This window comes from Orycteropus afer, unplaced genomic scaffold (genome assembly GCF_000298275.1).
Source record: "Orycteropus afer afer isolate SDZICR_OR568_19922 unplaced genomic scaffold, OryAfe1.0 scaffold00054, whole genome shotgun sequence".
Lineage (NCBI taxonomy): Eukaryota > Metazoa > Chordata > Mammalia > Tubulidentata > Orycteropodidae > Orycteropus > Orycteropus afer.
In genome coordinates, this window is record NW_006921641.1 from 7390635 (window position 1) to 7418427 (window position 27793).

Below are 27793 nucleotides of genomic sequence, written 5' to 3' on the forward strand. Positions count from 1 at the left end.
CTACTGCTCCTTGTTTTCTTTTGCTGTCTCTTCACAGTTTTCTTGCTCATCCTCCTGGACCAAAAACTCCTCGGGGGGCCACCGGAGCTCCCCACTCTCCACCTCCCCCTCGGTGGGCTCCACTACTATGGAGGGGAGGCGGTCCTTCAGCTTGCAGCAGCGGTCAAAGTCTGATGGGTCGGGGAAGATCTGGAATGAAAGCACAGGGAGTCTTGGTCAAGTAAATGTTTGCAAGGGGTGGGGGGAACAGTTGCCATGGAGTCAGCTCCTACTCATGGCAACCCCATGAGTGTCAGGGTACAACTGTGCTTCACAGGGTTTTCCATGGCTTGTAATTCAGAAGCAAATCACCAAGGCTTTCTTCCGTGGTGCTGCTGAGTAGACGCAAACCACCAGTCTTTCAGTTAGCAGCCAAGTGCATTAACTGTGTCCCACCCAAGGACTCACACATTTGGAAAGAGAAATTTTATTCCTTGAATGCATACCGTGTGCCAGGAACTATGCTCAGCCTTAAGATCCTGTGGTGCACGAGACAACAACCTTCTGTCTAAAGTCCACAGCAGCAAATTCTGGGCCAGACTTTGATTCTAATCCTAAAGCTAAAAGTTTCAGAGGTAGTGCCACAGAGTCTAAAAGGTGATGTAGCTTGTTTGTACTCCATTTGCTTTATGTTTAGATAAAAGGCTTTGAAATGGTGTCATTCACAGTAAGTCATGTCTATTTGCAGCAAGCATTTTACTCCAATGGTCCAATGCATACAACAGGCACAAAAAATATTAAATTCTTGCCAGAATAATCATTGACACCTAGTATGAGAAGGACAGCAGGTGCTCTACACATACATAATTTTGAACCAAGACAGTGATGCTGAAAAATAAGTACTGCCAACACTATCTTAAAGAATTGTGGGGTTGGAGAAGTAGGTTGTCTAAGACCATACAACCACTATATGAGTAAGGTGGATTGAGATTCAAATCCAGGTCTGTGTGATTCCTATGCCAAAGACACAATACCACCTTGTCCCTCATGTAATCCTGATCCCAAAGCAACCCTAAAATCAAAGCCAAATCAGGGTTGAGGGCACGGCCCAGTGTCAGGCAAGCTGGGAACTAAATGCAAGGTTCCTGTTTCACCTATGAACAACCCCTGACCCCCTGACAACTCTAAACCCAAGTCTATTGCTCTTTCCAGAGTCCCTTCAACAAAGCTTCATTTTCTATGTCTATGGTGTGCCTTTCCCAGAGCTGACAGAAGCCCCAACCAGGCTATAAAACCAAGGGCCAAGTCTGGATTCCCTTTGCCCACACTGCCCTGTGACTACAGTTGACCCAATTCTTCACCCAGCTTAAGTACTTAATCCAATGGGCTGCTGGTCCCTTGCCATTCACAGCACTAGATAACACACTAGAGAGCTGGGAGAGGAGCCCCACAAATATTGAGAACCCCATTGTACCTTGGGTCATCCATTATTCCAACCTCTCCATTTGGCAGATGAGGAAGTCAAGGCCCCAAAGGCCTTGTGAAAGAGGAAAGCAAAAACTAGAGTGGGAAGAGATACACATTTGTAGAAACACTGGGGGCTGACTGCTCCTGGTCTGGATCCAGTCAGGCACAGGACAGCAGACAAGTGTACTCTGTTCCCAGGAGGTAGAAAAATGCTCTCCTGCAAACTTAGGGCTTTCCAACCCTAACCAGTATTGCCCCAGCCAAGTCATGCTGTGACCATGTCATGATCACGTGTGGCTTCTGAGAATCATGGATCTCAAGGAAGCCTCCCAATCCCTCCAGACAAGTGATTATTACCATTTATCCAATAAAGGCCTATTGCTGAGGATTAAGCCCTAAGCCATCTGCACAACTAGGCATCATTAAAGACTTAACAAGGGTCATAAAAAGCATAGTAATGGCAGCACAGAGAAAAACAAAACAAGGGAGGACCTGGATTAGATTGGGTCAAAGGAGTCATGGGAAGCTGACCCCAACTCCAGGCTTTTGGAAGGGCACTTGGGGCACCCCTTATGACTTGATCAACCCTGAAATTCTGCCCTCTTATTGTTCTGTGCACACAGACTTGTGTGTGCCAAGGGGAAGGGAGGAAGGTGGCCTCTTCTGACCTTTTCTCCTTGCTCTTCATGTGGAGCTTGAAGATCCCTAGAGGGAGAAGACAGAAGCACATATCTAGCACGGGCTTTAGAAAGGAACCACAGGAAAGCCAATGAATGGAAAGTATGCTATCATGTGCAGAGCTCTTTCAAACGTCTCTTTGTTTAGGCCTCCAACCCCCAAGGACCAGTAAAACCTGTGACTCTGAGAAGCACATGGCAGAACCAGGTTTTGAACCTGGATTCTACCATTTCTAGCACCTGTGCCTTTTGGGAAGTGAACTAGGATGTCACTGTGCCAACACCCTCATTTTACAAATGAAAAACTAACCAGGGAAAGCAAGCAGGACTTGGCGTTGATGGTCCATTCAGCTGCTGAAGGTCTCAGGTCAGGTTCTGGGAGGATCCTCCAGACAGCCAGGTCCAGGATATGAGCTTCCTAGCCTTTCATTGTTCTAAACATTTAGGACCCAAGACAGAGCTATGAAATATCTAGAGGGATGGACTCCTGGCCCAGCCCAGACTCTGAGCCTTCTACCTCTATTACCCTGATCTCATATGTTGAGAGATCTGAGTTGGATTCCCAGCCAGTATATCTCATGTGCAGCATCACCAGTCCCTCAGTGGAGGCTTGTGTGTTGCTATGATGCTGAAATAGCGAGAGGGACGGACACCTGGCCCAGCTCAGACCCTGGGCCCTATGCCTCTAAGCCCTGACATCACAAGTCAAGCCAATGCTGGCATCCCTGGAGACATGGCAATGGCTCTCTAGCTGGAAGAAGTGGCCACTGGTCTCTAATGATGATCACTCAAGCCAAGGAAGAGCAAAGAGGACAAGAAGCAGGGCAAGGCCAGCAAAGAGAGAGAAGGCGGAAAGCATCTGATTTCATTTCAAGTTGGAAATAGGCCTATAACTAAAATTAGGGGGGAAATTAACATAATGACAATGTTCAGGATGATATGGCAGGTACATTTGCTGAGCAGAATCTCAATTATCTTCACAATAATCCTATGAAGCAGTTAGCAGTACAACTGTCCCTCGATATCCACAGGGGATTGGTTTTAGGACACCCCCCACCTCCACAGGCACACCCACATACTCCCTTCCCCACGGATGCCAAAATTCACAGATGCTCAAGAACTCCCTTATATAAAACAGCATAGTATTTGCATATAACCTACGCACATCCTCCTGTATACTTTAAATCATCTCTAGATTACTTATAATACCTAATACAATGTAAATGCTATGTAATGAGCACTTTATGGTCCCCTTCGGCCTTTGAGGGAACACTGGTGGCATAGTGCCTAAGTCATTTGACTGCTAACCAGAAGAGAAGGCTGGCAGTTGAAACCCACCAGCCACTCCTTGGAAGGAAGGTTGGGCAATCTACTTCCATAGTGACACCACCTCGGAAACCCGAGAAGGGGTCGCTATGAGTCGGATCTGACTCAACGGCATTGAGTTTGGTTTTGGTTTGGTTTGGCCTTTGAGGCATTGCTCTGACTATTGCTTTTTAGGAGCCATTTTTTCAAAGAAACAAAGGGTGCACAAAACACAAGTGACAAATGAATGAGAAGTGAGGTGAACAATAAATAATGAGTGTGAGAGTGAGACACAGAAAAATGGCAGGAGGCTACAGTGGGGTATGGCTACACATCACTTCATTCACGTGGATTCAGGGTAGTGCTCAGCACACAGCAAACTCATGTTTCACTTTCTGGAATTTCTTTTTCCCAAAGTATTTTCAATATGCAGTTGTTTGAATCCATGTCTATGAAGGGCCAAGTGTATTATCCCTATGTTATAGATGAGGAATCTGAAGCACAGAGAGGCCAAGTGACTTGCTCAAGGCCACATAGCTTGGAAGTGCCTGAACTGGAATCCAAAGCCAGGCCTGTAGGATTTCAGAGGAAGGGTTGCCTTGGTAACACACTGGGCCAAGCCATGGAACCCAGATTCTGATGATGTCCTCAATATTACTTGCATAGCCCTAACCAAGTCCTCTCAACCCCTTGTTCCTCAGTTTCTCCTTTTGAGAAGTAAAGTCAAACTTTCTTATCTCACTAGATGGGTACAACTGTTGGCAAATACAAAGATAGTAAAGTGCTTTGATGACATATAATAAATTCAAATTGTAATGTCTTCTTTGGAGCAATTTCAACTGTACTAAGTATCCAATCCCCAAGCAAGAGTCAATAATACTAACACAGTAATTAAAACAACTCCAAACAATGCCTCTCATACCAGAAGCTGCACAATTAAGTCTTTCAAGTCCTTGGGGAAGTCTGAGCATTGAACTTCTGATACTGCTTAGTTGCCAAAGAACTTTGCTCCCTGAATTGCTCAAAGCAGGCTCCATTTAAAGAAGAAGGGGAAAAAAAAAGCCTATTAATTTTATTTTTAAAAATCACTATAATAATTTATTTAACCCTTCCATCAGAGATTTTATTTCATTATCAGAGTATACCAATTTATGTCTCTAAAAACTACAGCTCCCTCCAAAAACAAACAAAAAAGCACCGAGAATCAAACATCTCATTTCCTTACAAACAAACAGAAAATCTTACAAAGTATTGAATATTTTTCCAGCACAATCTTATCTCCAACAGCTGCTTAAGAGGCTGACCCCAAGGAGGTCAAGATTTTTCCACTAAGTCATGCTTTTTAATCATCTAGGCAGCAGAAAAATGAGAGGTTGCAAACTGCAATTTGACGGGGTGGGGAAGGCAGTGGAAAAAAGGACTTGAGTTGGACTTGCCAAGCACATGACAGGTAGGGTTGAGACTTCAGGCCAGCCTGGCATGCTGTTTGGCTGCAGGAACTGGCAGGGAATAAAAAGCTGCCCCTCTTCCAAAAAGAAACTGCTTCTGGTTTAACTTCTTACCCTCAAAATGTCCCTTCTCTCTGGACTGAGGAAAGGCAAAAATCTCATTCCTTGTCCTCCTCATAAAGGCTCCTCTTCAACAGAACTGGAAAGGAAGATGAGTAGGTTCTGGGAGGCATTTCTCACCCTCACTCCCAGGGACAGCCAGCTCTGGAAGCATCCTTCCCAGCTGGGATTCTCTCAGCCCTGCACCTTCCCTCTCTCTGCCAACTCTGCACTCCACAGCCAGCTCTCAGACCCAGGTGCCAGGACGAATGGCTTGCATAAAACTGTAGCTGCCACTGACACAGATACCAAGTTCCCTCCTTTGCAAATGGAATAAAATCTTAGAGACCACACACACTAAGAACAGCCCACATCCTATTATTTAGTGATAGTAGGAGTCCAAACTTGGTAACTGTAAGTTTTGTGGGGGACACTTCCTCAGAGGCACCTTTGTCAACTGGCATCTAATCTCAAATGTTTTGGGAACGCAAATGGATTCACCTGAAAGGTCAATGGAACTTTAAAACCTTCTAGGAGGAAGAAATGGTGTGTGAGATATAGTTTAGATGCCAAAACACTGGAATGATTGGTTATACAGATCAGTGCAGCCCAATTTTAAGTGGTCTCTATTTGGCTGTCCAATGCAGTACCCACATTTTATTTAACTTTTATTAACATAAATATACATAATATATAAATATAATATAAATTAAACATGAATTTAATATAAACTTAAATAGGCATACATAGCTAGTAGCTATCCTACTGAACAGCACAGATACAGATGGTCAACATAAGAACAACGGAAGCAGGACTGTCCAGGAGAACTCAGGATGTTCAGTTGATCGTCCACATGGGCGGCCTCAGAGCAGAGGATTCTGGGGTTGAGGGTGAACCTCTAGAGATGAAGAATTAGTTAGCAGGCTTTTTGCTCTAGTGTAAAATTTGCCTGTCAGCCAGCTCCCATTTCACCCATCAAAGGGAACTGAAAGGCAATACTAGAGCTCCAAAGGCCCCAAATTTGGGGGCCTAACTATCAACTGTCTGCCTCTAAGCCAGGTGACCTAAACCTGGCTGCCTCTAGGGTGGGGAGAGAGAGAGATGTTTGGCATCTAGGATGGAAAATGTGAGTGATTCTGGTTGGAGACGCCCTCTCCTGTGTGTGCGCATCCCTCAGTCATCATCCTGACAAACCGAGCTGGCCACAGAGGGGTGGAGGGTTCAGCTGAGAGCTGAGAGATGCTAATAGGGAAAGCGGACACCAGCAGGTGGAGGAGATGAAAGGTGGTTAACTGGACACAAAGGGCTAATTACCAGCTCTGCAAGCTGAGACTCAAGAGCTTGGACATCCTGCTCCTCTTTGCTAGGGTGGATCAGAGGAAAGAGGCATGCTGGGGCAGGGTAGTGAGGGGAGGGAGACCAAAGGGCCAGAGATAAATGCCAGACTGGCTCCCCAAGGCCCTGAGAGGGATCTCTTCTCAGTATACAAAACTACACGGCAAGCTTCTCCCTTCTCCAGTTCCAGAGGGGAAAAACATCAACCCCAAACCTTCTGTGGGAAATCACCCCTCCCACAGGCCAATCAGTTATCTGAAAGATCTGGCTTTTACCTTGCCCCCACCTCATATTATCTCTAAGACCTTGGTCAGGGCATTTTAACTTCTCTGAGCCATGAGCTGGAATTGAGTTGACAATAACTGGTGTTTTTTTTTTTTTTTTTGTTTACGTTTTGAGCCTCCATTGCCTCCTGAGTAAAATGAGGAATTTCCACTTTATAGAATAATTAAAAGGATCACATGATGCTGCCCTGTCACCACCCAGCACAGGGCCTGATAGCACTCAAAGATCTTAGGACCATCCCCCCCCAGCTACCTCTCCCTCATCTGCAAATTGGGAATAATGTTAATTCCCATATTATAGGTCTTTGGAGAAAATCAAATGCAGGTATGTGTGAATATGCTCTGTAAACTCTAAATTCCTAATGATGGTTATTATTAGGCAAAGCTGGGGTCCCCAAGGAGCATTGAGAGTGAGGGACTGGAACATCAATAGCTGTAACTTGGGACAGAAACACTCTTGGGCTTGTGCTCACAAATCGTTGGCCAGGTTCTTTGGAGAAATGATTATGACTGCATCACTTCCTTCCCAGTGCCTGTTTCCTGAGTATATAGGTAAGACCAGCTGGAATGGAAACTGCTGGGTGGTCTAGATCCTGATCTCTCTGAGTGGAAGCCCTTGCAGCCAGAAGTCTTCCCAGTGTGCACCCCCTTCCTCAGCCTAATCCAGGGGTTTGTCATCCTGACTTGCTCAACTAAATCAGCACTCCTCCAGATTCCCCAAGTCTACATTTCTTATTTTTCCTGGAGAAAAATAATGGATTGGCCTTGTGTATTTATTCTTTCCTAGGAGAGGTTGGTTTATAACAGTAGACATATCCGCCAGCATTCTGCTCTGCTACTCCAAAAAAAAAAAAAAAACCAAACTCGCTCCATTGAGTCAATTTAGATTCATGGCTGGCAACCCGCCCCCCCCCCTTTGGATTTCTGAGGCAGTAAATCTTTATGAAAGTAGATTGTCTAGTCTTCCTTCCATGGAGTGGCTGCTGGATTTGAACCACCAACCTTCTGGTTAGCAGTCAAATGCCTTAGGCACTAAACTGAGGGCTGAATGAAAGGGGCTTTGGTGGTGTAGGAGATAAGGCATTTGGCTGCTAACCAGAAGGCCAGTGGTTCAAACCCACCAGTTACTCCATGGAAGGGTTGCATGAGTAAGGAGCAGTTCATTCAAATGAAAAGTCCACCCTGCTTTTTGCCCTCTAACAATATGTGAAGACAAGAAGTATGCTCTTTGAAACACTTGCCTCCTGCTGTTTAATTAATTTATTTATTTGCATTTTACTGGCTTTTCAAATGTGGTTGGTAAGAACAGAAGAGATTGTATTAAAGGGGCACAGGGACTAGTATCTGAATTCAGGAAAAGAAGAACGTTCTCCAGTCTCCACTTGGCTGTTGGTCACCTCATTCTCCATTCTTAAGACTGGCTCAAACTCCCCCTGGTCTGAGGATATAGAATATCAACCTCACCTTCGCCCACCCTTCTCTGGTGCCTCTCCTAATGGAGACTTGAGCAGAGATTTGAGGCTTTATAATAACTGCTGGGCTTCCTTCCTTTGGATCAAAGATGCTTAAGCCTTCAGCCTTGAAACTTAAAAGAAAAGGAAATCCTTTGGATATACACCATCTTTCATAAACATCTCTCAAACACACACCCATCCTGCAAGTCAAGAGTTCCAAATTCCAATTTATTAGCACTAATTACTACTGATAATTCTGGGCCCAGCATACTGATGGGGCTTTTAGAATGTTATTTTCTTTTTAAAGTTCTTCCGGGCTGTGAGAAAAGACTGCAGTTATCTGGCATCGATGATCTCAAATGCCAGCATCTTATCTACCATATCATCACTGTCCTCTTGAAAGAAGACAATCACCTCTAGGTCTCTGGAGATGACAGATCCCCCTCTCTAACCTTCTCCATTGGTACTACCCAAATGTCCCATGGACACACCTCCTCTCTCTCAGAAAGCCTAACGTGACCCTATGGCCACAACCAACCATTCCCTAATTTTTCATTTTGTGAACAAAATGCTTGAATGTTTGGTCTTGTCTCACAGCTTTTCCATCCTTGTCTGGAATTTATTTCTTCACCCCCACCATGTGGCTTCCAAACCCATCCCTCCCTATTGAAATGATAGGGACTCCTCCAAGTCCCTAAGGACTCTCTTGCAGGACTGCCCCATGGCCTTTGCTTGGCTTTCAGTCACCATTGTCTCTCTACAAAATACCACCAGGCAGGTCAACCTGCTTAGAGCTTTATACTCTCTCTACTTGATTTCATGTCCTGTTTAGGTTCACCTAACCTATTGAATCACATTTTCTCTGTGCATTCCTGGATTCGGGTGTTATCCTATGTTTGGTCCCTGGGCTGCTTTCTCCCAACTCATGGCCCAGAGAGCTCAGTCAGCCCCCAAGCTTTGCCTGTCCCTCCAGGGTGACCACTCCTGAATTTTCAGCTGCACTGCCACCTTCCTACCCATTGTGATATGTCTCCACTAGGATAACATTCATCACTTCCAATTCCACTTTGTACCAAATTGAGGTCATCAGCTAATTACCCATTTTCCTGTAAATTAAAAAAAAAAAAAAAACCTGTTTTATTTTTTCTTTTCAAATGGAACTCTTGCTTGATAGTAGGTAAAGCTTGATAGCAGGTAAGCCTATAAAAGACACTTAGAGATTTTAGGCAATCATAACTGCAATATTGATGCTAACAAAACTGAAGCAAACAGGATTATATTCACAGAGGGATAGTCATTGAGGCCATCTACTCTAACAGGGTTGATAATGGCCCTGTTGCCCTCAGATCAGAACACATTCTATTCAGGCTAGAGTAGAGTTCTCACAGCTCAAACCCCAAGATCTGTTCTTGGGAGGAGGGAGGTGTCTATGGAGTCAAAATATTTCATAATAATATTAAGATGTTATTTGCTTTTTTAACTGTGTTGACACACAAATGGTGTGGAAAGCAATGGTGGGTAAACGGCTGGCAACTTAGCATGAATTATACTTGTAGTCATTACATTCTTCACTATTATACACTCATGATGAAAAAGCTCAACAAAGCAGCAAGTTATACCCTTGATGAAGCAATCAGAATTAATTTTTTATTAAATCTTGTCTCTTAAACACATATTGTTTTAATCATCTGTGGAATAAGATGGAAAGTAAGCATAAGCCCTTCTGCCACAAACTACAGTGTTTTTCTCTAGGGAAAGCACTTTGCAACTGAGTTGCAATCTGAACTAACCATTTTTTCCATTGAAGAATTATTTTTACTTGAAAGAATAACTGACCAACAAATGATGGTTATTCAGACTTGGCTATGTGACAAACATTTTCTCAAAAATGAACAAAATGAACAAGGAAAAAACTGATTTGTTACCAATGAGTGAAAATGGAATTTTCAAGGAAAAATTAGAATTTTGGAAAATTTTCATTAGCCACCATGAGCTTGATGACTTCCTACTTCTTAAAGACTTCTTGATGAGATAGGTAGAGATATTAACAAATGTAACTTTTGATATCATATAACGAGATATATCTAAATTTGGGAGATCCGCATAACTCATTGAACCTGTATTTTCCCACATGATAACCATATTACATTACCAAACCAAGCATGGGTAAAAGCACAAGAAAGATTAATGCATTTTGATGTAAAAGTACAAAAAGCTCATTGATAAGGTTTCAGATTTCACACTGCCACTAATCTTTAAGAAAGCATTTTTCAAGTTCTGATGGAGTATCAGAGAAAAATATCTGAAAGGCTATTAAAATATTCAGGGGTGGTTAATGGTGGTAGTTGAAACATATGATGAACATACTTAATGTCACTGAATTAATACATGTGAAGGTTGTTGAAATGGCAAATGTTGTGTTACCTATACATTTACCACAATAAGAAATTAGTTAAAGCTATTTCTCCCTTTTCCAACTATTTATCTGCATAAGGCCAGATTTTCCTCCTTTACTACAATCAAAACATATCACAACAGAATGAACGTAGAAGCAGATATGAAAATCCAGCTGTCTCCTACACTAAAGCAGACATAAAGAGAGATACAAAAATGTAAAACATTGCCTCTCTTCTCACTAAACTTTTAGTGTGGAAAATTATTTTTTATCAAAACTTGTTATTTATGTTAATACATAATAATTTTGTTATTGTTACTTTTACATGAATAAATAAAACTTTTTAAATTCTCACCTTTAATTTCTAAAACAGTACGTATCAATAGATATAATTTACATAAATGAAAGCTCTTTGGGGATTCTAAATAATTTTTAAGAATGTAAAAGTGACTAAGACCAAATGGTTGAGAACTGCTGGCCTAGAGAACAAACAGCTTCAGGAAGATGACCACTTAAGTCAAGACTGAAGGACAATGCAAATCTTAAAAATGGGAAAGATTATAGGGGAATATAATAGGTATCTTCAAATATCTGAAAGGCTGACATGAGGAAAAAAGAGATTTTTTTAAACTCCAGTTGGACAGATGTAGGATCAAGATGGAGGATTTCATCTCATTATACAACTTTCTAACCAAAACAAGAGAATTAACTCTCTCCCTTAAAGATGGGGAGATCAGGACCCAAAGAGGTGATGTGAGTTGCTTGAGATGACAGAGATGGTAGCAAAAGCCAAGATTAGAGACAAGCTGTCCTGATTCCTAGTCCATAGTCCTGCTGTGCTGAGAGGTTCTGAGCTCTCTGTCACTGGTGGGGTTCAAAGACCATCTAGATGGCCAAAGTCTCATGCTACTGTACAGTGTATCCATATCTGATTGAGACCGAACCAGGCAACTGGACCAATCTTGAAGGCACCCTCTCACTTTCAGATGCTTTGGTGCTATAGTTTTGATTCTAAAGAGGCTGTATATTTCTGTAGTATCCACGCTTTTTTTTATGCACTCCCTAAAAGAATTTTTAAGGAGCTCTGGTAGCATAGTGCCAAAGGCACTTGACTGCTAACCAGAAGGCTGGAGGTTCAAACCATAACAACACAACAACAAAAAGAATTTTTTTAAATTATGTATCCTTTTGGACATTTTTAAACTGACATCTGAAACTTCTGATATAAATATTAACATTTCAAAGAAAAACTTTTACATTGGTCTTTTAAATGTATTCAATGGATTATAAATACCATAGCAATTAGATATCAATCACTTTGTGTAAAAAAACTCATGAACAAGCTCTTAAGTTAAATCTCCTATTATTCCATTCCCTACTTGAGACCCTATTTCCATTCTATTTCTTCTACAGAATTTATCCTATTTTCATGTGTGAAAGTTTTTACTAGCATTTCATACTCCTCTGCAATAAAAATATACAAATATATTGAAATTTAATTTTTATTTTTTGTGATTTTAAGATTGTTAATAAAACAATTCTGATTTTATTTTTTGTGGTTATTAGCATTCAACTGATCAATAAAAATACTACAAATAATTATTAGACACAAATGAAAATATTTTATTAGATTGGTATCTCTTAAGGTAACAGATGGGTGGGACACATGGGGCTTCCTAGACAGTGACATTTTGAATGGTCCATTTGTTTGATGCTCCTGATGTTTCTATAGCCTAAGGAAAGGCACCTTAACAGATTCATTAGGGTGAGAGGCAGGCCCCTCTCTTGTAAAGCAGGAGAAGGGCAATCTTGACAGGAAAGGTAGGAAAAGAAAATGGGTGAAGCCTGTCTTCAGGAAATTCAATTTTAGAAAAGCAACAGAAGGAAGCTGAAGACGTGGAAATTGATTTCCTGAAAACATTCCCTGCTGTCACATCCCTTGGAAAGTTCCTGTAAACCCCAGGGGTAGCTGTCTTCCACTTTTAACACTTTGTTGAAGTAGTGTATACCCAGAAGCATTATTAAATAATTTGGCATGGAAATCTGCAATATTAAGGTGCCAAGGAAAAGATCCAGGGAGGATCCTGATGCTTCAATATCAGTGGGAGCAAATGACCAAAGAAACAGTAATCATCATTTGGTCTTAGTTGATCTTTAAGGATGCTTCTGTCTAAGAGACTACATTCAATATTTGAAGGGGGAAAAAAAAAAAATCCTAAAAAAATGCTAACAACACAGAAATCTCCAAAATGAAGCCATACCTGTCCTTTTCCACACTGAGACAGTGTTTCCCAACCTTAGGATGCTGAGGACCAACCTTCTGTTCATCATTCCAGTCATATCCATGGACACTTTATGCTCACATATTCTTTTAAACATTCACTTGTTGAAAACTTATATTTGTTTTTGAATGACACTCTATCACTACATAAATGGAAAACGAGTATTACTTGCCACCCAACCAACCAAAAAAACGCCACTGTCATCAAGTTGATTCTAACTCATAGCAGTCCTATTGGACAGAATAGACCCGTCCCATAGTGTTTCCAAAGCTATAAAGCTTTACGGAAGCAGACTGCCTCATTTTTGTCCTGCAGGATGGCTGGTGGTTTTGAATCACCAACTTTTTGTTTAGCCACCATGATACCTCCTCTTGCTACCCATAAGAGTAAACAGATTAACACTTTTAAAGTGTGTTTGTCTGTGTAACACTTAAATTAACTTTTGTAAACCAACAAGGTATGTGGACCATACTTGAACACTGGCCTGCACTGTTTACTGGTTGCAAAACATCTAGAACCTTGAGATTTGTCAGGTAGAAGGCCATTTGTCAAGAGCCAAGACTTCCATAATGCTTAGATCTACTTCTAAGAGCCCAGTCCATCCTTGATTCCAGGGAAGCAATATTTCTAAATTGTAAGCATTCCTTGAGCCAGACTAAGAATTCTAGGAATCCCAAGATGGGCCAGGGGACTGAACCCATGTCTGGCCTATCTTCATGGGTCTCTAGGCTGAGGCAATTTCACTGGTATTCTTTAAGGTCTCACAGTCTTTAGTGTCATTGATAGAGTAAAGGCGAGAAGTAGGGCAATCACTGACCCATATACACTTAAAATCCAGAGCACATGTCAATATTCCCACTATTGGATGAGAAATGTGATCGCCAACTAGGCTAAATGTCAAACATAAGAATTATTATCATCTTTGCTTGAAAGAAGTAATTAATAAACTTACAATGATAAAAAATACTAATAATATAATCACCACTTTTCAGACTCTATCTCCCAAGGTCCCCTATTGCCAAATCTCTACAGATTTTACCCAAAGAATACAAGCAAAACACACTCCAATTCCTATTTGCTTCCAGTAGAGCTTTCAATGCTTGGAACATTTATTTTGACAAACTCTCTTATTTATGGTTTCTGTTTTTAAAGTAATATGTAATCAAGAGGCTTAATGATGTTGGATCTCTTTGAGTCAGTAATTCTACTTTCAGGAATTTATTCCCAGGAAACAATCAGACTTGTGCAGAGATTTATTTAAAATGCCATTCACAGCAGTGTTCTTTCTAAGAGCAAAATATGCCACAACCTAGATACCTGCAGTAAAAGAATGGTACATGACAAAATGAAATACTAATTTATAAAGAAAACCAAATGACAAGAACATAGTCACAATGGCACATCAAGTCAAAAAAAGACTCACCACAGCACATACAGAATTACCTGGATTCTATTTTTTTTTTAAATATAAATGCATAGAAAAATACTGGAAGCAAACATACTAAAATATTTTGGTGATAAGAATATGGGCAGTGTTTATTTTTATTTCTTGTACTTCCCTTTGTATTGTATTTGTCTAAATTTCTGTGAGGAATAGATACTACCTTTATAATGATGACACATGCACAAAAACACACTTTTATATCTTTTCACTCAGACATTCTACTTCTAAAGACTCTATGCTAAGAAAATAGTATAAATTATGGACAAAATTTACATATAAAATTATATCATTATTGTAAAGGAAAAAAAAAAGTTTAAAAAGGAAAAAAATTCCATTTGAAGAACAATGATCTAAATCGTGCTTTACCTTTATGATATAATATCGTGCAGTTATTTAAAAAGATGACTTTGAAGCATTTTTAAGATGTAAAGGCATGATGTGGACAACTCACATGCCATTAAATCAAAATGTAGAACACAACTATGTGTGATCTTGGCTACCTAAAAATAAAAGCGCATGGGAAAAGAACACAAAATATGCTCAACCATTAATTTATACATGGTGAAATCATAGTGACTAGAAAACAAAAAGTTTAAAGAAGAAAATAAAATTTCCATAATGGGCATGTGTAATTTGAGGGAAAGCATAAAAATAATAAAATACATACTAGAATGTATCAATGAAAATACAGAATTACTAAAAAAAAAAAAAAAGGAGAAAAAGAAAACTTGCCTATAATTACAACACTAATTAAAACAACCACTATTAACATTCCATAGTCTAACCTAAGCCATGGTATTTTTAATTGCCTCTTATACATGTGAGAGATGCACAATGAATAAGGAAGACCAAAGAAGGGTTGATGTTTTTGAGTTGTGGTGTTGGAGAAGAATGCTCAGAGTACCATGGTCTGCTAAAAGGACTAACAAATCTGTCCTGGAGGAAGTACAGCCAGAATGCTCCTTGAAAGTGAGAATGGCCAGACTTCGTCTCACCTACGTTGGTCATGTTGTCAGAAGGAACTATTCCCTGGAGAAGGATATCATGCTTGGTAAAGTGGAGGGTCAACGAAGAATAGGAAGGCCCTCAATGAGATGGATAAACACAGTGGCTGCAACAATGGGCTCAGGTATAACAAGGATTGTGAGGCTGGCAGAGGACCAGGCAGTGTTTCATTCTGCTGTGCATGGGGTCACTATGAGTCAGAGATGACACAATGACATCTAACAACAACAACAACCAGTCTGTCCTGTAGGTTGTGTGTGTGTGCATGTGAGTGTTATGTGTGACTCTTGGCAGGCACCACAGCTCTGCTCACAGGGATCAGTGGTTGACCTCAATGCCACCAAAACATTTTGGGTCAATGGCTCTCTACTAAATCAGAGTTGCAATAGAGGGCTATATCTTGAGAAAACAGTTAGGAATTTGGGAAAGCCAAGGATTCTTTTCAAATCCTGGATGGATAAGTGCTTTAAGCTCTTTAATCAAAACAAACCAAACACATCGCCATCGAGTCAGACCCAACTCATAGCGACGCCTCCTCAGGTTTCTGAGGTAGTATCACTATGGAAGTAGATTGCCCAACCTTCTTTCCAAGGAGTGAGTGGTGGGTTTGAACTGCCAGCCTTCTGGTGAGCAGTCATATGCCTTAGGCAGTACACCACCAGAGCTCTCTAAAGTGAAGGCAAAAGGTGAATACTATTAATTCTGTCTGTGAACCACGCTATGTCAAGTTAGGGGAAGGTCTGACCTATAGACCAACCAACTCTAGGCTGAGGTGTGTGGATGCCCTCCTTGCTCAGGCCAATCCTACTTCCTGTGAGAGATCCAGAATCTTCCTTCCCATTAGCCCCCAAAAAGTATTCCTGCCCAAGAGGTGAGTAGTTGTTGCCGCTTCAGCTAAATGCTTGGTGCTACTGAGATTCAGTTTATCTACAATGAGCTTCCTTCTGACAGTGCAAGGCAATTAAATCCAACGAGAAGGGGGCCATGAGTCCCAGAACTTCCCTTCGGGTCAAAGTGCTAGCTTGACAACCGTTTGGAGGAGTTTTTGGTAAATTTTAATTTTTTCAAGATAGATCTGTGCCAACAGAGAAAGGACTTGATTTACTGATGAAGAACCCCTCCTGAGGTAGGCTCAAGGGAAGGGAAGGCAGATGGCGAGGCGAGAGGCAAGCAGAGGCAGTGCAGCAGCTGCTGAACTGGAAAGGAACAAAGTCCCGGCAACTCTGAGCCCCATCTGAATGAGTGCCTGCCTTCATATCCTCCGAGGATTATTTCAGGACTCAAGCCTGAAAGAGCATTTCAGGACATTCCCCAGACACCCAGGAATAGCTCTTGGCTACAGACACAAGATCCGCCACTCAAACTCATCCCTTTCCCTAGTGGTACAGTCTTCCTCTCTATTCAATTTGGGAGACTAGGTAGACTTAGAGAAAATGCTGATCCTATTTGGAAAAAAAAAAAAAAGTCTACACCATGGGATTGCCAAGATAGAAGGATAATTCTCCATGCAGGAACAGGAGGGCTCAATTAATCATTCAATACTTATTCAGTAACTTATTTGTAGGATACTGTGCCTAGCATTATTGGAACAAAGAGCTGTCTAAGACACAGCTCCTAGCTCTGGGGAGTAAGGAACACATGACCACTTTGAGAGGTGTCAGGCCTAACACAAGCCCTTTGAGGGAAGGCTGGGCTGTATGGATCTAGTGTGCGACACACTGGCTGAGAAAAGTGAAGAAAGCTTGTTCTCTCCCTGGCTGAGCTATGGACTCACAGCCGTAACTATGGGGTGTGTGTGTGTGAAGGGGGGGTATCCCTCTGGAAATAATTCCAGCCCTCTGCAGGCCCTAACCCGGGGCATTACAGAACTGTGAACACAGTTTTTGTGTCAAGGCCTTGAGCATAGGAAGGAAGATGCTGGTTTCTTCATACAAAGTAATTTCGGTCTGAACAAGGTGAGTCTGAACTCAAAAAGAGGCAGTATGTGTGGACATACTCTAATGTTGCTCAAAGAAACAGATCCCTTGTCCCTCTGAAATACATGCTCCTAACTGCCTGTTAGCATAGCGGCTAAGGCACTTTCCTGCTAACCAGAAGGCTGGCGGTTCAAACCCACCAGCCAACCCTCGGAAGGAAGGTTGGGCAATCTACTTCCATAGTGATACTGCCTCAGAAACCCAAGGAGGGGTCGCTATGAGTTGGGTCCGACTCGACAGCACATAACAACAACAACAACAACTGCCTGTTTAGGAGCTCCGGTAGTGTAGTGCCTAAAGCACTTGACTGCTAACCAGAAGGCTGGCGGTTCAAAGCCACCAGCCACTCCTCGAAAGGAAGGTTGGGCAATCTACTTCTGTAGTAATACCACCTTGGAAACTCAAAGAGGGGTCGCTGTGAGTTGGGTCTGACTCAACGGCACATAACAACAACAACTGCCTGTTTAAAGTACCTTATGATTTTTGCCAAGGAGGGAATGGGATGGAGGGGGAAGGATATGAGAGAAAACTTGCTGCAATTCCAGTAACATTCGTGGCCACTGCTGGATGCCTCTTCCCAAGTATTTTGGAACTTTAGCTTTATGTCTCTCCAGGGACAACAGGAGCTTTTTAAGGCTGGCGGTGACCATGGGACTTCACGCAGCCATTCTTCAGGGCCTCCAAAACCCTTGAGAACATGTGGGGTATGATGGCTGGGAATAGTCAATGAAACAAGGGGAGCGAGGAGGTGCTGCCTCCCTGTTCGACATGCTTAGTTGAAAAGTTATATCCAGAGTGGCCTTATAAGTAAGGGCTTGTGGGGACAGGAGGCAGGAACACTGAGCAGGAACCCTCCTGAGGACTGCCCAGAGAGGACGCTTAACCCATCACTAATTTCAGTACCCACATCTTATATGGGTGGAAACAGCACCATCAAATTTGGCTCCAGAGGTTTTCATAGAGAGGCTTAGTGTTGATGTGCAGGAAGAAAAAGAGTGTCTCTGAACTGTGGCCTGACTAATGATTAAACTGCACCTGTTCTCTGAGGGAAGCATTACTACTGGTGACAAAGAGTGAGGAGGAGGCTGTTGGTGGGCCTCTCAGAAAGAAGAGACAAGAGGTCCTTTGCAGTGTGCTAAGGCAAGTTTTCAGCCAGAACTAGTCCTCTAAACTACTCCTTAATACAGAGCTAACACAGAAGTGCTCAAACTGTAAGAAGCAAACGAAAGGGCTGTAACAAAAAAAGCTCAGTCACCTCTGTCCCTCCTCTCCACAATACAAATCTCCACCATATCATTCCCTCCTGTCTTGAGAAAAGTTGAGGAAGATGAACGGATGTTCCTAGTTCTGTAGAATGAGCAACAGGACCACTGTGGGAAGCAGAGACATCTCTCCTTCTCTTTTCTAAGAATCCTCCTTTCGCTTCCCTGAGAAGGAGAATCTGAAGCTCACCTGCCTGATGGGTGGACATCAGACAGTAGGAGTACATGACCAAGAATAATGGCAGAAGAAATACAAAAGGCAATCACAGTCAGGGACACGTGTGATGATCTGAGAGGGATTTAAAGAAAGAAAGATAAAACTATCAGATATGGATCCAGAGGCCTTAGAAGAGGTAGTTTTACAGGAAAACCAAGGATCCATCTGCATATCTAGACTTTAGCAGGTCAATAAAGCTGTAGAAGCCTCAGTGTGCTGTGCTGGGTAAGTTTGGAAGCGAGGCCACAATCCCAGTGTCCTGTGGGTTGTGGCCGAATAAGGACCTAGAGGCAAAGGCTCAAGACCCCTGCTCAGACAGGGCTCAGGCCAATTTGGACACAGTATGGAAGGAGAGGCAGTCAGAAAAGCACTCCACAATGCCATCTCCTTAGAGTCCCTGCAGGCAGCAAGGGAGCAGGCTCCACAAGGCAGCAGCTGACTTGCTTCATTGACTTAGGAGGAGGAGGTCAGTGTTAGACAGTAGATATTCCCATGCCACTCACTGGCCAGAGAACCTGAGGCCCACAGATGCAGTGTGATGAGGGAGCCGCAGCCATCAAGGCCAAAAACGTCTTCATGGAGTCCCTCCCGCTCACCGGCAAGCTGCCTGCCTCCCACAGCCAGCTCACAAAGCACTCAGACTTTCTAGTAACCATTTACTCCCCCACCCCGTGGGGTGTAGTCATTCATGCCAAGTGAATGTGCAGACAGGGATTTCACTGACTGAATTTACTCTCTAAACAAACGTTAAGACAAAGCAAAGCATTGGCTCTGGCGATTTTTATACATACTCACAAAACAGCACTAACTTCCTAAGGACAATAGCTAAGGCTTCCTCAAATCTTCCAGGAGATAAAAAAGGTATCTGTCTGAAACCTTCGTAGGCACTATCCTGAGGAGGCCCTTCAGAGACTCCAAAGCAGAAGCTAATGTGCCCAGCTTTAGAATCAGGAGACTCAAATTCGTTGCAACAATCGGTCATTTAGCACCTGCTCTGGAAGGACGCTGAGCTCACGGCACCCTGGATAAGGTGAAGGGTGGGGATAGATGTGATGACTGATGAGTACAGAGATTAGATCACCCCCTGGCTTCAAAGATTTCAGCGGGTATAAGGTAAGATAGGACCAGTATCCTCGAAGCCCAGTGCAGTATCACTTGAAAGTAGAATATGATGTAGTTGTTGAAAGAAGGAAGGTGTCACATCTGGTGCAGAGAAATCAGAAGTGCCTCATTCTTGGTAGATCTGGAAGGTGAGAGGTGATTGACAAAGTCCAACATGTCTATTTATTTTATGACCTTGTTTCAAGGTCAAATCACAAGCCTGAGATTCCATTTCATCTGCCATGGATGTAGCCTTGCCATTTTCAGTTCCTTGGAAAAGCAGGTCTCAGTAAAAGCCATGTAATAGTATTATTCTCCACCATTTATCTATCAGTTTGTCATACTGTGGTGGCTTGTGTGTTGCTGTGAGACTGGGAGCTATGCCACAGGTATTTCAAATACTAGCAGGGTCACCCATGGTGGACAGGTTTCAGCAAAGCTTCTGGACTAAGATAGACTGGATAGAAGGCCAGGGCCATCATGTCTTAAAAAAAAAATGGCCATGGGAAACCTTAGGAATAGGATAGAGAGTCAATGAAAAAGAAGACCCTCAATGAGAAGGACTGAAAAGTCCTTCTGGCTGTGAAGATGGGCTCAAGAATAGCAAGGATTGTGAGGCTGCTCAAGCCTGTGCAGTGTTTCATTCTATTGTACATAGGGTCACTGTGAGTTGGAGCTGACTCAACAGCACCTAACAACAGCATCATTATCCTCAGGAGGAATGGCAAGAACAGAGCTAGCATCCCCCATCCCCAGCTCTGAGCCAAAGTCTGAGCATACAGGCTGGGTGGGCTGAGGCCCAGTGCCAGTTCCAGCCAAACCCAACAGCTCCAGAGGACATTTGTTTAATTAGATGGCACTCACTTTGAGTGGGCCCAGAGAATATAGTCATACAACTATCAGAGCAGCTCAATGAAGGGCTCTGCATGTGGTATAAACAGAGGAAGCCAAGAAATATCTGAAAGAATCACAAAATTAGATAAGTGAGAAAGGTATCCTCTCAAAGCCCTAATTTTCTTTTAAGGACCAGCCTCAACTTCACCTCCCTCTTCCAAGACTTCTCAAATTCCAACAGTCAGATGTCACTACTGCCATCCCATACCGGGACAGACTGTGGCCTTGGTATCATTCTACCCAACTGCCTTGGTTTACAGTTGTTCATATACATGCTGGTTTCCCACCTTAATCCTGGACTCTCTTTGCAGCACCCAGCAACGTACATTGCACACAGCAAATGTGCAATAAATGTTGCTTGGTTAAATACTACAATCTCGCCCTTTCTCTTCATCAGGCAACTAGGAGGCCCTCCTGAAATCATCGTGAGACCAAGAGTCCTTTGAAGTTATGAGTAAGTTATTTTGGAACTAGGCAGTAGCCCCCACCCAGGTAACAGAGATAGATTTCCTGAGAGGCTGGGAGAACCATAAAGGACCATGGTCTGGCATCAAAAGGGGCAATTTGAGGGTCCTCTCTTCAGGCAGCACTGAGGCATTTTAGGAGTCCAGACATGGTTTTATTTTCCTTCAGCCATTCATTCAGCCCCAGGTCATCCTTCCTTACCCAGCACTGCAGCCTCATCATCCCTTGTAACTTGCCCTAACCTTCAGATCCAGCAGCATGCCTTGAAGGACTTGAGAGGTAAAGAAAACTGTCCTGTAGAGTGTGGCCCTTTATTTTGGGGCATGTTTAAAAGAACATAAAAAGCATACACAAGACATACCAATGATTGTATTTGGAAAGCTTCTGTGGAGGAAATCTAAAAGCCAAAACTGAAAGAAAACCTCACCTGTAACTACAAAGAGAGTCAGTCTGGCTCAGTGGCTTGGAAAGTGGTATCTAAAAACACGCCAGTCAGTGGGTCAGGAGACTTCTACGCCTCTCACCAGGTTGTGGGGCCTCCATTATTTTCCTCAGACCCACTATGGGGGTTAAGGATATAAAACCAATCCAGGAAAGAAGTTCCCCTTTACCCCCACATCCCCCTCAAGCTAAATACATACTTCCAACAATCAAAAGGGACCCATCTACATAGATACAAAGCAAAGGGGCCTTCTTAAACCTTCCAAGTGCCTGAGGGTGAGTCCACTTTCCCCTTCCCAGTTTATGTTACCCCACCTGAGCTTTCAGCTCTGCTTTCTCTGATCTCCCTCCCTCCATCACACCTCACTCCACCTACCAGACTTTCTATTTGTTTAAGGAATGCCTATTCAGAGCAGTCTCAAGGTACAGACCCATTATACACCAAAAGAGCAAGGCTTTGAAGTTAAGTGGACCCAAGTCACCTACTCCCCCTGAGTCTGTTTCTTCATCTGTGTGATGGGACAAGAATCCTCACCTCAGAATTACGGGCATGAGAGAACACCTATAAGGTGCTTGGCACACAGTGGATATTCAATTAATGTCTGTTGAATGGACGCATCACACCATCTTCTTCACAGAAGCCAGCCACCCTATACAATATTTCTCTCCCAAATTTCTTAATAACCTAGGAACTCCCCTAACAAATCCAAACACAGTTCACTGTACCAGAGGGCACGTAGGTTACTCTATAGCCTGGCAAGAGTGGAGAAAAGTAGCATGGAGAGGTAGAAAGAATATTGGTCTAAGAACCCAAAGGTGTTATTGAATTCACAGGTAGCTTTTTTGGGTCCCACCAGACAGGATAATCTCCTAGCTAGATTCCAGCAATAGCATACTACCATCCCCAAGATAGCTGCTCTGCTAAGGGCACATCGCTTCAACTCTAAGTAGTTTGAACATTAACTCTAAACCTGTTGGAGAACTGTTAACCTGAAGAAAAAGCAGCATTTTACCCAGCCATTTTTCTGACAACTACCATCCTCCATAAGCTGCCCCTCACAGCAATGTTTCTACTGACTAAGGCATAGCTAGAAATGGAAGCTCTGGTCTGAGCTAACTGCATAAATCATTCCCTCCTTTGACACCATGGATGGGAGAGTTCACAGCAGCCAGGATGGCTAGATAATAAAATGGCTAATGTTTGTTGAACACTTACTGTGTCCCAGGCACTATGAATGCCATCATCTCATCGTGTTAAATCTTTACCACAACCCTATGAGGTACAGACTATTGTTTTCCCCATTTTACAGATGAGGAAACAGATTAACTGGCATTAGGGGATTTTCCTGAGGTCACAAAGTCCTTACAAGTGGTACAAGTGCTATGGGATTCTTGCTGTCTCCAGCCCCAGCAAAAGCCATCAGGGGACTCAGAACTTAACTCACCTGATAGGAAAGGCCATCCTTTCGGGGGTTGAGTCCAATCTCCTCCATGGATGGGGTGTTCATCATCACCTCAGTCATTTCGGCCGATCTCAGATAGTCAGGGCTGCCAAGAAACCCAGACCAAAAGTCAACAAACACACGCACTTTCACATTCCCACTCTTGGTACGTCGTTGTTGTTAGATCAGAGGACTGTCTGGAGACAGGATGAGAGGTGTTCAAAACAGAACTCAGAGAAAAACAAGCTCACACCCTGAGGAAGTGCCTTATAAGCCTACAGCATCAGAGTTTCACCCTCAACCAACAAAGCCCATTGTCTGAAAACCTCTCTGGCAAGCCTTCCCTCCCCTCCTCTCCTATACATCAGACTAGAACCCATTGCTTTTGTTTCTAGACACACAGAGCAACTCAGGATTTTCTTTATAAATGACAGAACCAGGAAAAAAAAAAAAAGTAGGTAGATGAGTCCATTGTCTAAATTAAAACCAATTCAACCAGGTAGCCCTTACCCCTTTACCCCTCCAAGGTGAAGGATTAAAAATATATACATACACACATATATCTCTCACATGAATTCTATCCAAGATGAACTGCATATTATTATTATATAATAACAATAACAGATCAACCTCAGGGAAACAAAGTCCAATCACACTGTCCTCCTACCTTTCTCCTTGTCTCTCTGTTGCTCTTCTTTGCAAAAATGTCCCACTTAAAGCCCCAAGGGGTCAGCTTCTCTGTAAGCTTCACATCTGCCATCCAACCCCCATCTCTAGCCCCAGCCACAGCAGCTGCAAGCTCACAGCTTGAAAAACATCCCCTGGATTAAAAGCCTTAAGGATACCGGGACTCTGGTTGCAAAGGAAATTTCCAGAGGGGCCAAGCTGGCCCACCAATGGCTGACATGTGAAAGTGCTTTGTACTCAATAAGCAGGATACAAACGTTCCATTATCCTCCAACATCCTTATACAAACCATAGGCACACACAGGGTCTGTACACATAATGCCAAATAGTACATACCAAAGTCCACGTACCCTCTACACAAATCCCAATAATTTCACCATAATACTTCCACACATGAAAAAAAAAAAAAAAAAAGGCAAGCCGGGCTTGTAGTGGTTAAAGCATTCAGCTGCTAACCAAAAGGTTGGTGGTTCAAACCCACCAACCATTCCGCAGGAGAAAAATAAGGCAAAGGCAGAGGCAGTCTACTTCCCTAAAGATTTACAACCTTGGAAACCCTATGAGGGCAGTTCTACTCTCCTATAGGGTGGCTATGATTCGATGGCAGTTACTTTGGAAACAGAGGTACCAGACTCCTCTTCATTTTATGGTTACTATACACCATAGAAATGGCACTGGATTTGGAAATAGAAGCAATGAGTTCTAGTCTACGCTCTGCTACTAATAACTGTGTGATCTTGAACAAGTCATAGAACCTCTCTGAGCCACAAGTGTCTTGGCCGGTTACTATGATGCTAATAATGCCTATCTCACAGTTACATGAGAGGGTTAATATCTGGGAGGAAGAGGGTTGCTATTTATGAAGTGTTAATCAACTATCAAGTAATCCTAAACCTTAATTTTTCAGGGGATAATCACTCTAATGGGCTCTAACATCTATTTACCTTGGCAGATTTTGAGTTGTCAGGGGCACACACACACCTCTAGCAATCTTCAGAACCTCACCCATAAGGCATTTGGCTGCTCACACACTCCGAGAGTGGGAGGAAAGTGTTGTCCAGAAAGAAAGGGTTCCACAAGCTTGAGGGGTGGGGGAATTTTACTTTGTTCTGAGAATTCAGTTCTCTCTCTAAACAGTGCCAGGTTGGAATGGGGGAGGGGGAGGTGCAAGGAAGGTCCTGGGTTGGAGGGCAAGTTTAGGGTCAAGAGCCAGACTTCCAAAGAGAGTTTCCTCCAGGGTCATGGAAAAGCTACCGTCAATTCCCAAAGAAATAGGCCAGAAGAGCAACCACTAGGTCCTTCCTAGACTCTTCGCCTGGAGTAAGGGCGCTCTCTTCTCGCTTGGGGCTGTGGCGTGGAGCCGAAAAGTTGAGGCCAGAAGCATTGAACTTTCCGGTTCCTGGCCTGAGCAGGACTGCAAAGGGGCTAGAACCTGCTTCCCGCACGGTCTGCGCCTGTCGGAGCCTGGGTGGTCCGCGCCCTCACCCCGGAGCGCGCTCGGGGGACTGCCACCGCTTGCCCCTCGTCAGCTCCTACTAGTCCCCCGCCCGCGGCGCATCGCGCGGACGCCGATTCCTCCTCAGGGTACAAACCTTCATCGTCCCCGGCCAGGACCGGGCTTCTTCCTGCAGGGCAAGGTGAGGGAGACTCCTCTTCAGGGTCCCCACAAAGACGCCTCGATTTTTTTTTTTTTTTTTTAGCGCTCTGGAGATGAAAGGGGTCGAAAGAGTGCAGGGTACCCTACCTCTAGCGGCTTTACTTGTGAGATCGTTTTTCCCCACCCCCAGGAGCTCTGCACTCGGCGTCGCTGCACCAGCTCCACCAGCCTGGACGTCGAGACTCGCATGCAAACAAAAAGAAAAAGGGGAGGGGCCGGGGGAGAGCAGGAGCCCACAGCACCCGCCAGGAGCGCGCCTCCAACAGCCCTCTGCATTAGGGGATTTATTAGGGGGTTTCAGGCGTGACTTCTGGTTCTCTATCCACTCTCTCACCCCACATACACGCCCTCGGGCCATCACTTAGGTGAGGGCTCCGAGTTCACTTCCTTTGTCTGGATGGTCTGAGCACCACCTCCCTCCACCCCCACCTTTGCAACCTTGACGATGACTCCTGCACCGGATCGGGCTACCGGTTAGCAATGGGCGTCGGCGCCGCCTGCTGCGCTAGCACCCTGAGCCGGCACGAGTAGGCGCCCGGGCCGGCCGCCACGGCCGCGAGACGGACGCCCGCCGAGGGCGCAGGATACTCACCAGTGAATAGGGAAATATACAGACATGAAGTCCTAGGGGAGGCTGACCCACGCCCTTGTGATTTAAAAACGGTCACCGCGTCCCGATCAAGGATGACACGGGCGCAGACAGACACACGGCAAGCAGGGAGGGAGGCAGGCGGCCGAGTGCGGACACTGGGAGTTCGCTGGTCCGCCTTCCTGAAACAACCCCACAGCCAGCGGCGTCGGCAGAGCAGACGGAGATCACCACTCTCCACCGAGCTCCGGGCCCCACAAAGAGCCCAGGAAGCCTTATTTATAGGGGCGGAGGCGGGGCTTGGCCCCGGGAAGCCCCACCTTCCTTCGCCCACTCCTGGAATAACGTCACCAAAATCATGAATGGCTTCAGCGCTCGCAGCCCCTGCGGGCGGCGACTCGGGGGCGCGCTCGGCTCAGTTCCCGGGAGGGCTGTAGATTGCTGCAGCTCCCAGCCCAGCCCCCTCCCCACGCAGACACGCGCGTGTACACACGCAAGCACACAAACGGACGCACCGGAGCCGGAGTTCAATGTCAACACCGCTTCCCGCTCACAAACACGCCAGCTGCCGCACACCCCCTCCCTGCGCACACTCCTGGGGTCTCAGGAGCGGAGGAGGTGGGCATGAGGAGGACGCTGGGACCCTCTGGGGAAGTGACCGCTTCGCAGCTGGGCTGTGCCCGGGGAGGGCGCCATTCCTCGACCCTGGCCCCCTGCTTCAGCGTCCTCCTTCGTACCCCGCTACCTAGCCCACTCCTCAGGACCCCTCTTCAGCGCTCATCCCCTAAACTAGGCCCCTACCTGGAAGCATCTTCGCGTCACTTCGCGCAAAGTGAGCGGAAACTAGAACCCTGCTGAAAAAGAAGCCATGAGGAGGTGGGAGGAGAGATGCAGAGCTAGGGGGTACTGAGGGCCCCCAGGAGTGGAGTTGGCTTGAGAGGGCTTAATGTGAAGCCCTGAGACCGTTGGAGGGCTTTATTTGTGGAAGAAAGGATGTGATGTAGTCCTAGGGTTTTTCCTCTGGAGACATACGTGCACACGGCGTGAAGGGGGTACGGGTGGGCAGCGCGCAGGCATACCTCGCGAGCCTTGGCTCTCAGATCTGTTCCAAGGAGTCGTCGTCGATCTATGAGAGAAGAAACAAAGAGCTGTCAATTCAGCTGAACCCTTCCCAAACTGCCCAGGATTGCAGGTCCGGGGTCTGTCCCAGAGGCAGTCAGGCTGCGCAGCCCCAGAGTCCGCAAGAGAGCATGACTGGATAGCCAGCGCTGCCCCACTGTGGCTGGAGCGCGTTGTTTCACGCTTCAATTTCTCTCGTAAAATGACTTTATAACCCTGACTTGTGCTTGTGTACAGGGTAGGGGAAGGGATGTGTGTGTGGGAGGGGAGGCTATTAAAAACGAAACAAAATTAATCTGTTCTAAAATCAGTCGGCTCTTTGGAAGAATGGCAGTGAATGTGTTGAATCAATTAATACGTGCTTAAAAATGGAAATCCATAATAGGATGATGACATAAATGATGAGGGTTAACAGTGGCAGAGCTATAAGGAGGCTGACCATTAAAACTCATAATTTTCGTTACCAAACCAACCCAAATAAAAATAATCTATAAGAATAATTAAATTTAAAACAACTTTGCTATTTTTAATCATTCATATACATAACTTGAGTAAAAACAGTGTGTGGTCTATGAAATGCAGCTTCAAGACAAGTCCCCTAGCTGCCCCTACCAACCAGATCAGAACTCCTAAGCTCCTGTAGATGCATTCTGGATCCTCTCCCCAGTCCCCACAGAAATTGGTTTGTGCTGCGTAACTGCTGCTTTTATGAACAGGAGCTAACAGGAGATGCTCTGGCTGTGGGGTTACTGTAACAGTGGGGTTTATT

At 44.3% G+C, this 27793-nt stretch overlaps 1 protein-coding gene across 1 annotated transcript; it reads right to left on the reverse strand.

The window, feature by feature from the left end:
- Window positions 1-25934, reverse strand: LBH (LBH regulator of WNT signaling pathway). The gene is made up of 3 exons (XM_007938811.1): window positions 25909-25934; window positions 22976-23078; window positions 1-189 (listed from the first exon to the last, which is right to left on the reverse strand). Exons 1-3 carry the CDS (start codon window positions 25932-25934, stop codon window positions 1-3), a joined length of 318 nt encoding a protein of 105 aa, XP_007937002.1.
- Window positions 25935-27793: the final 1859 nt, after the last annotated feature.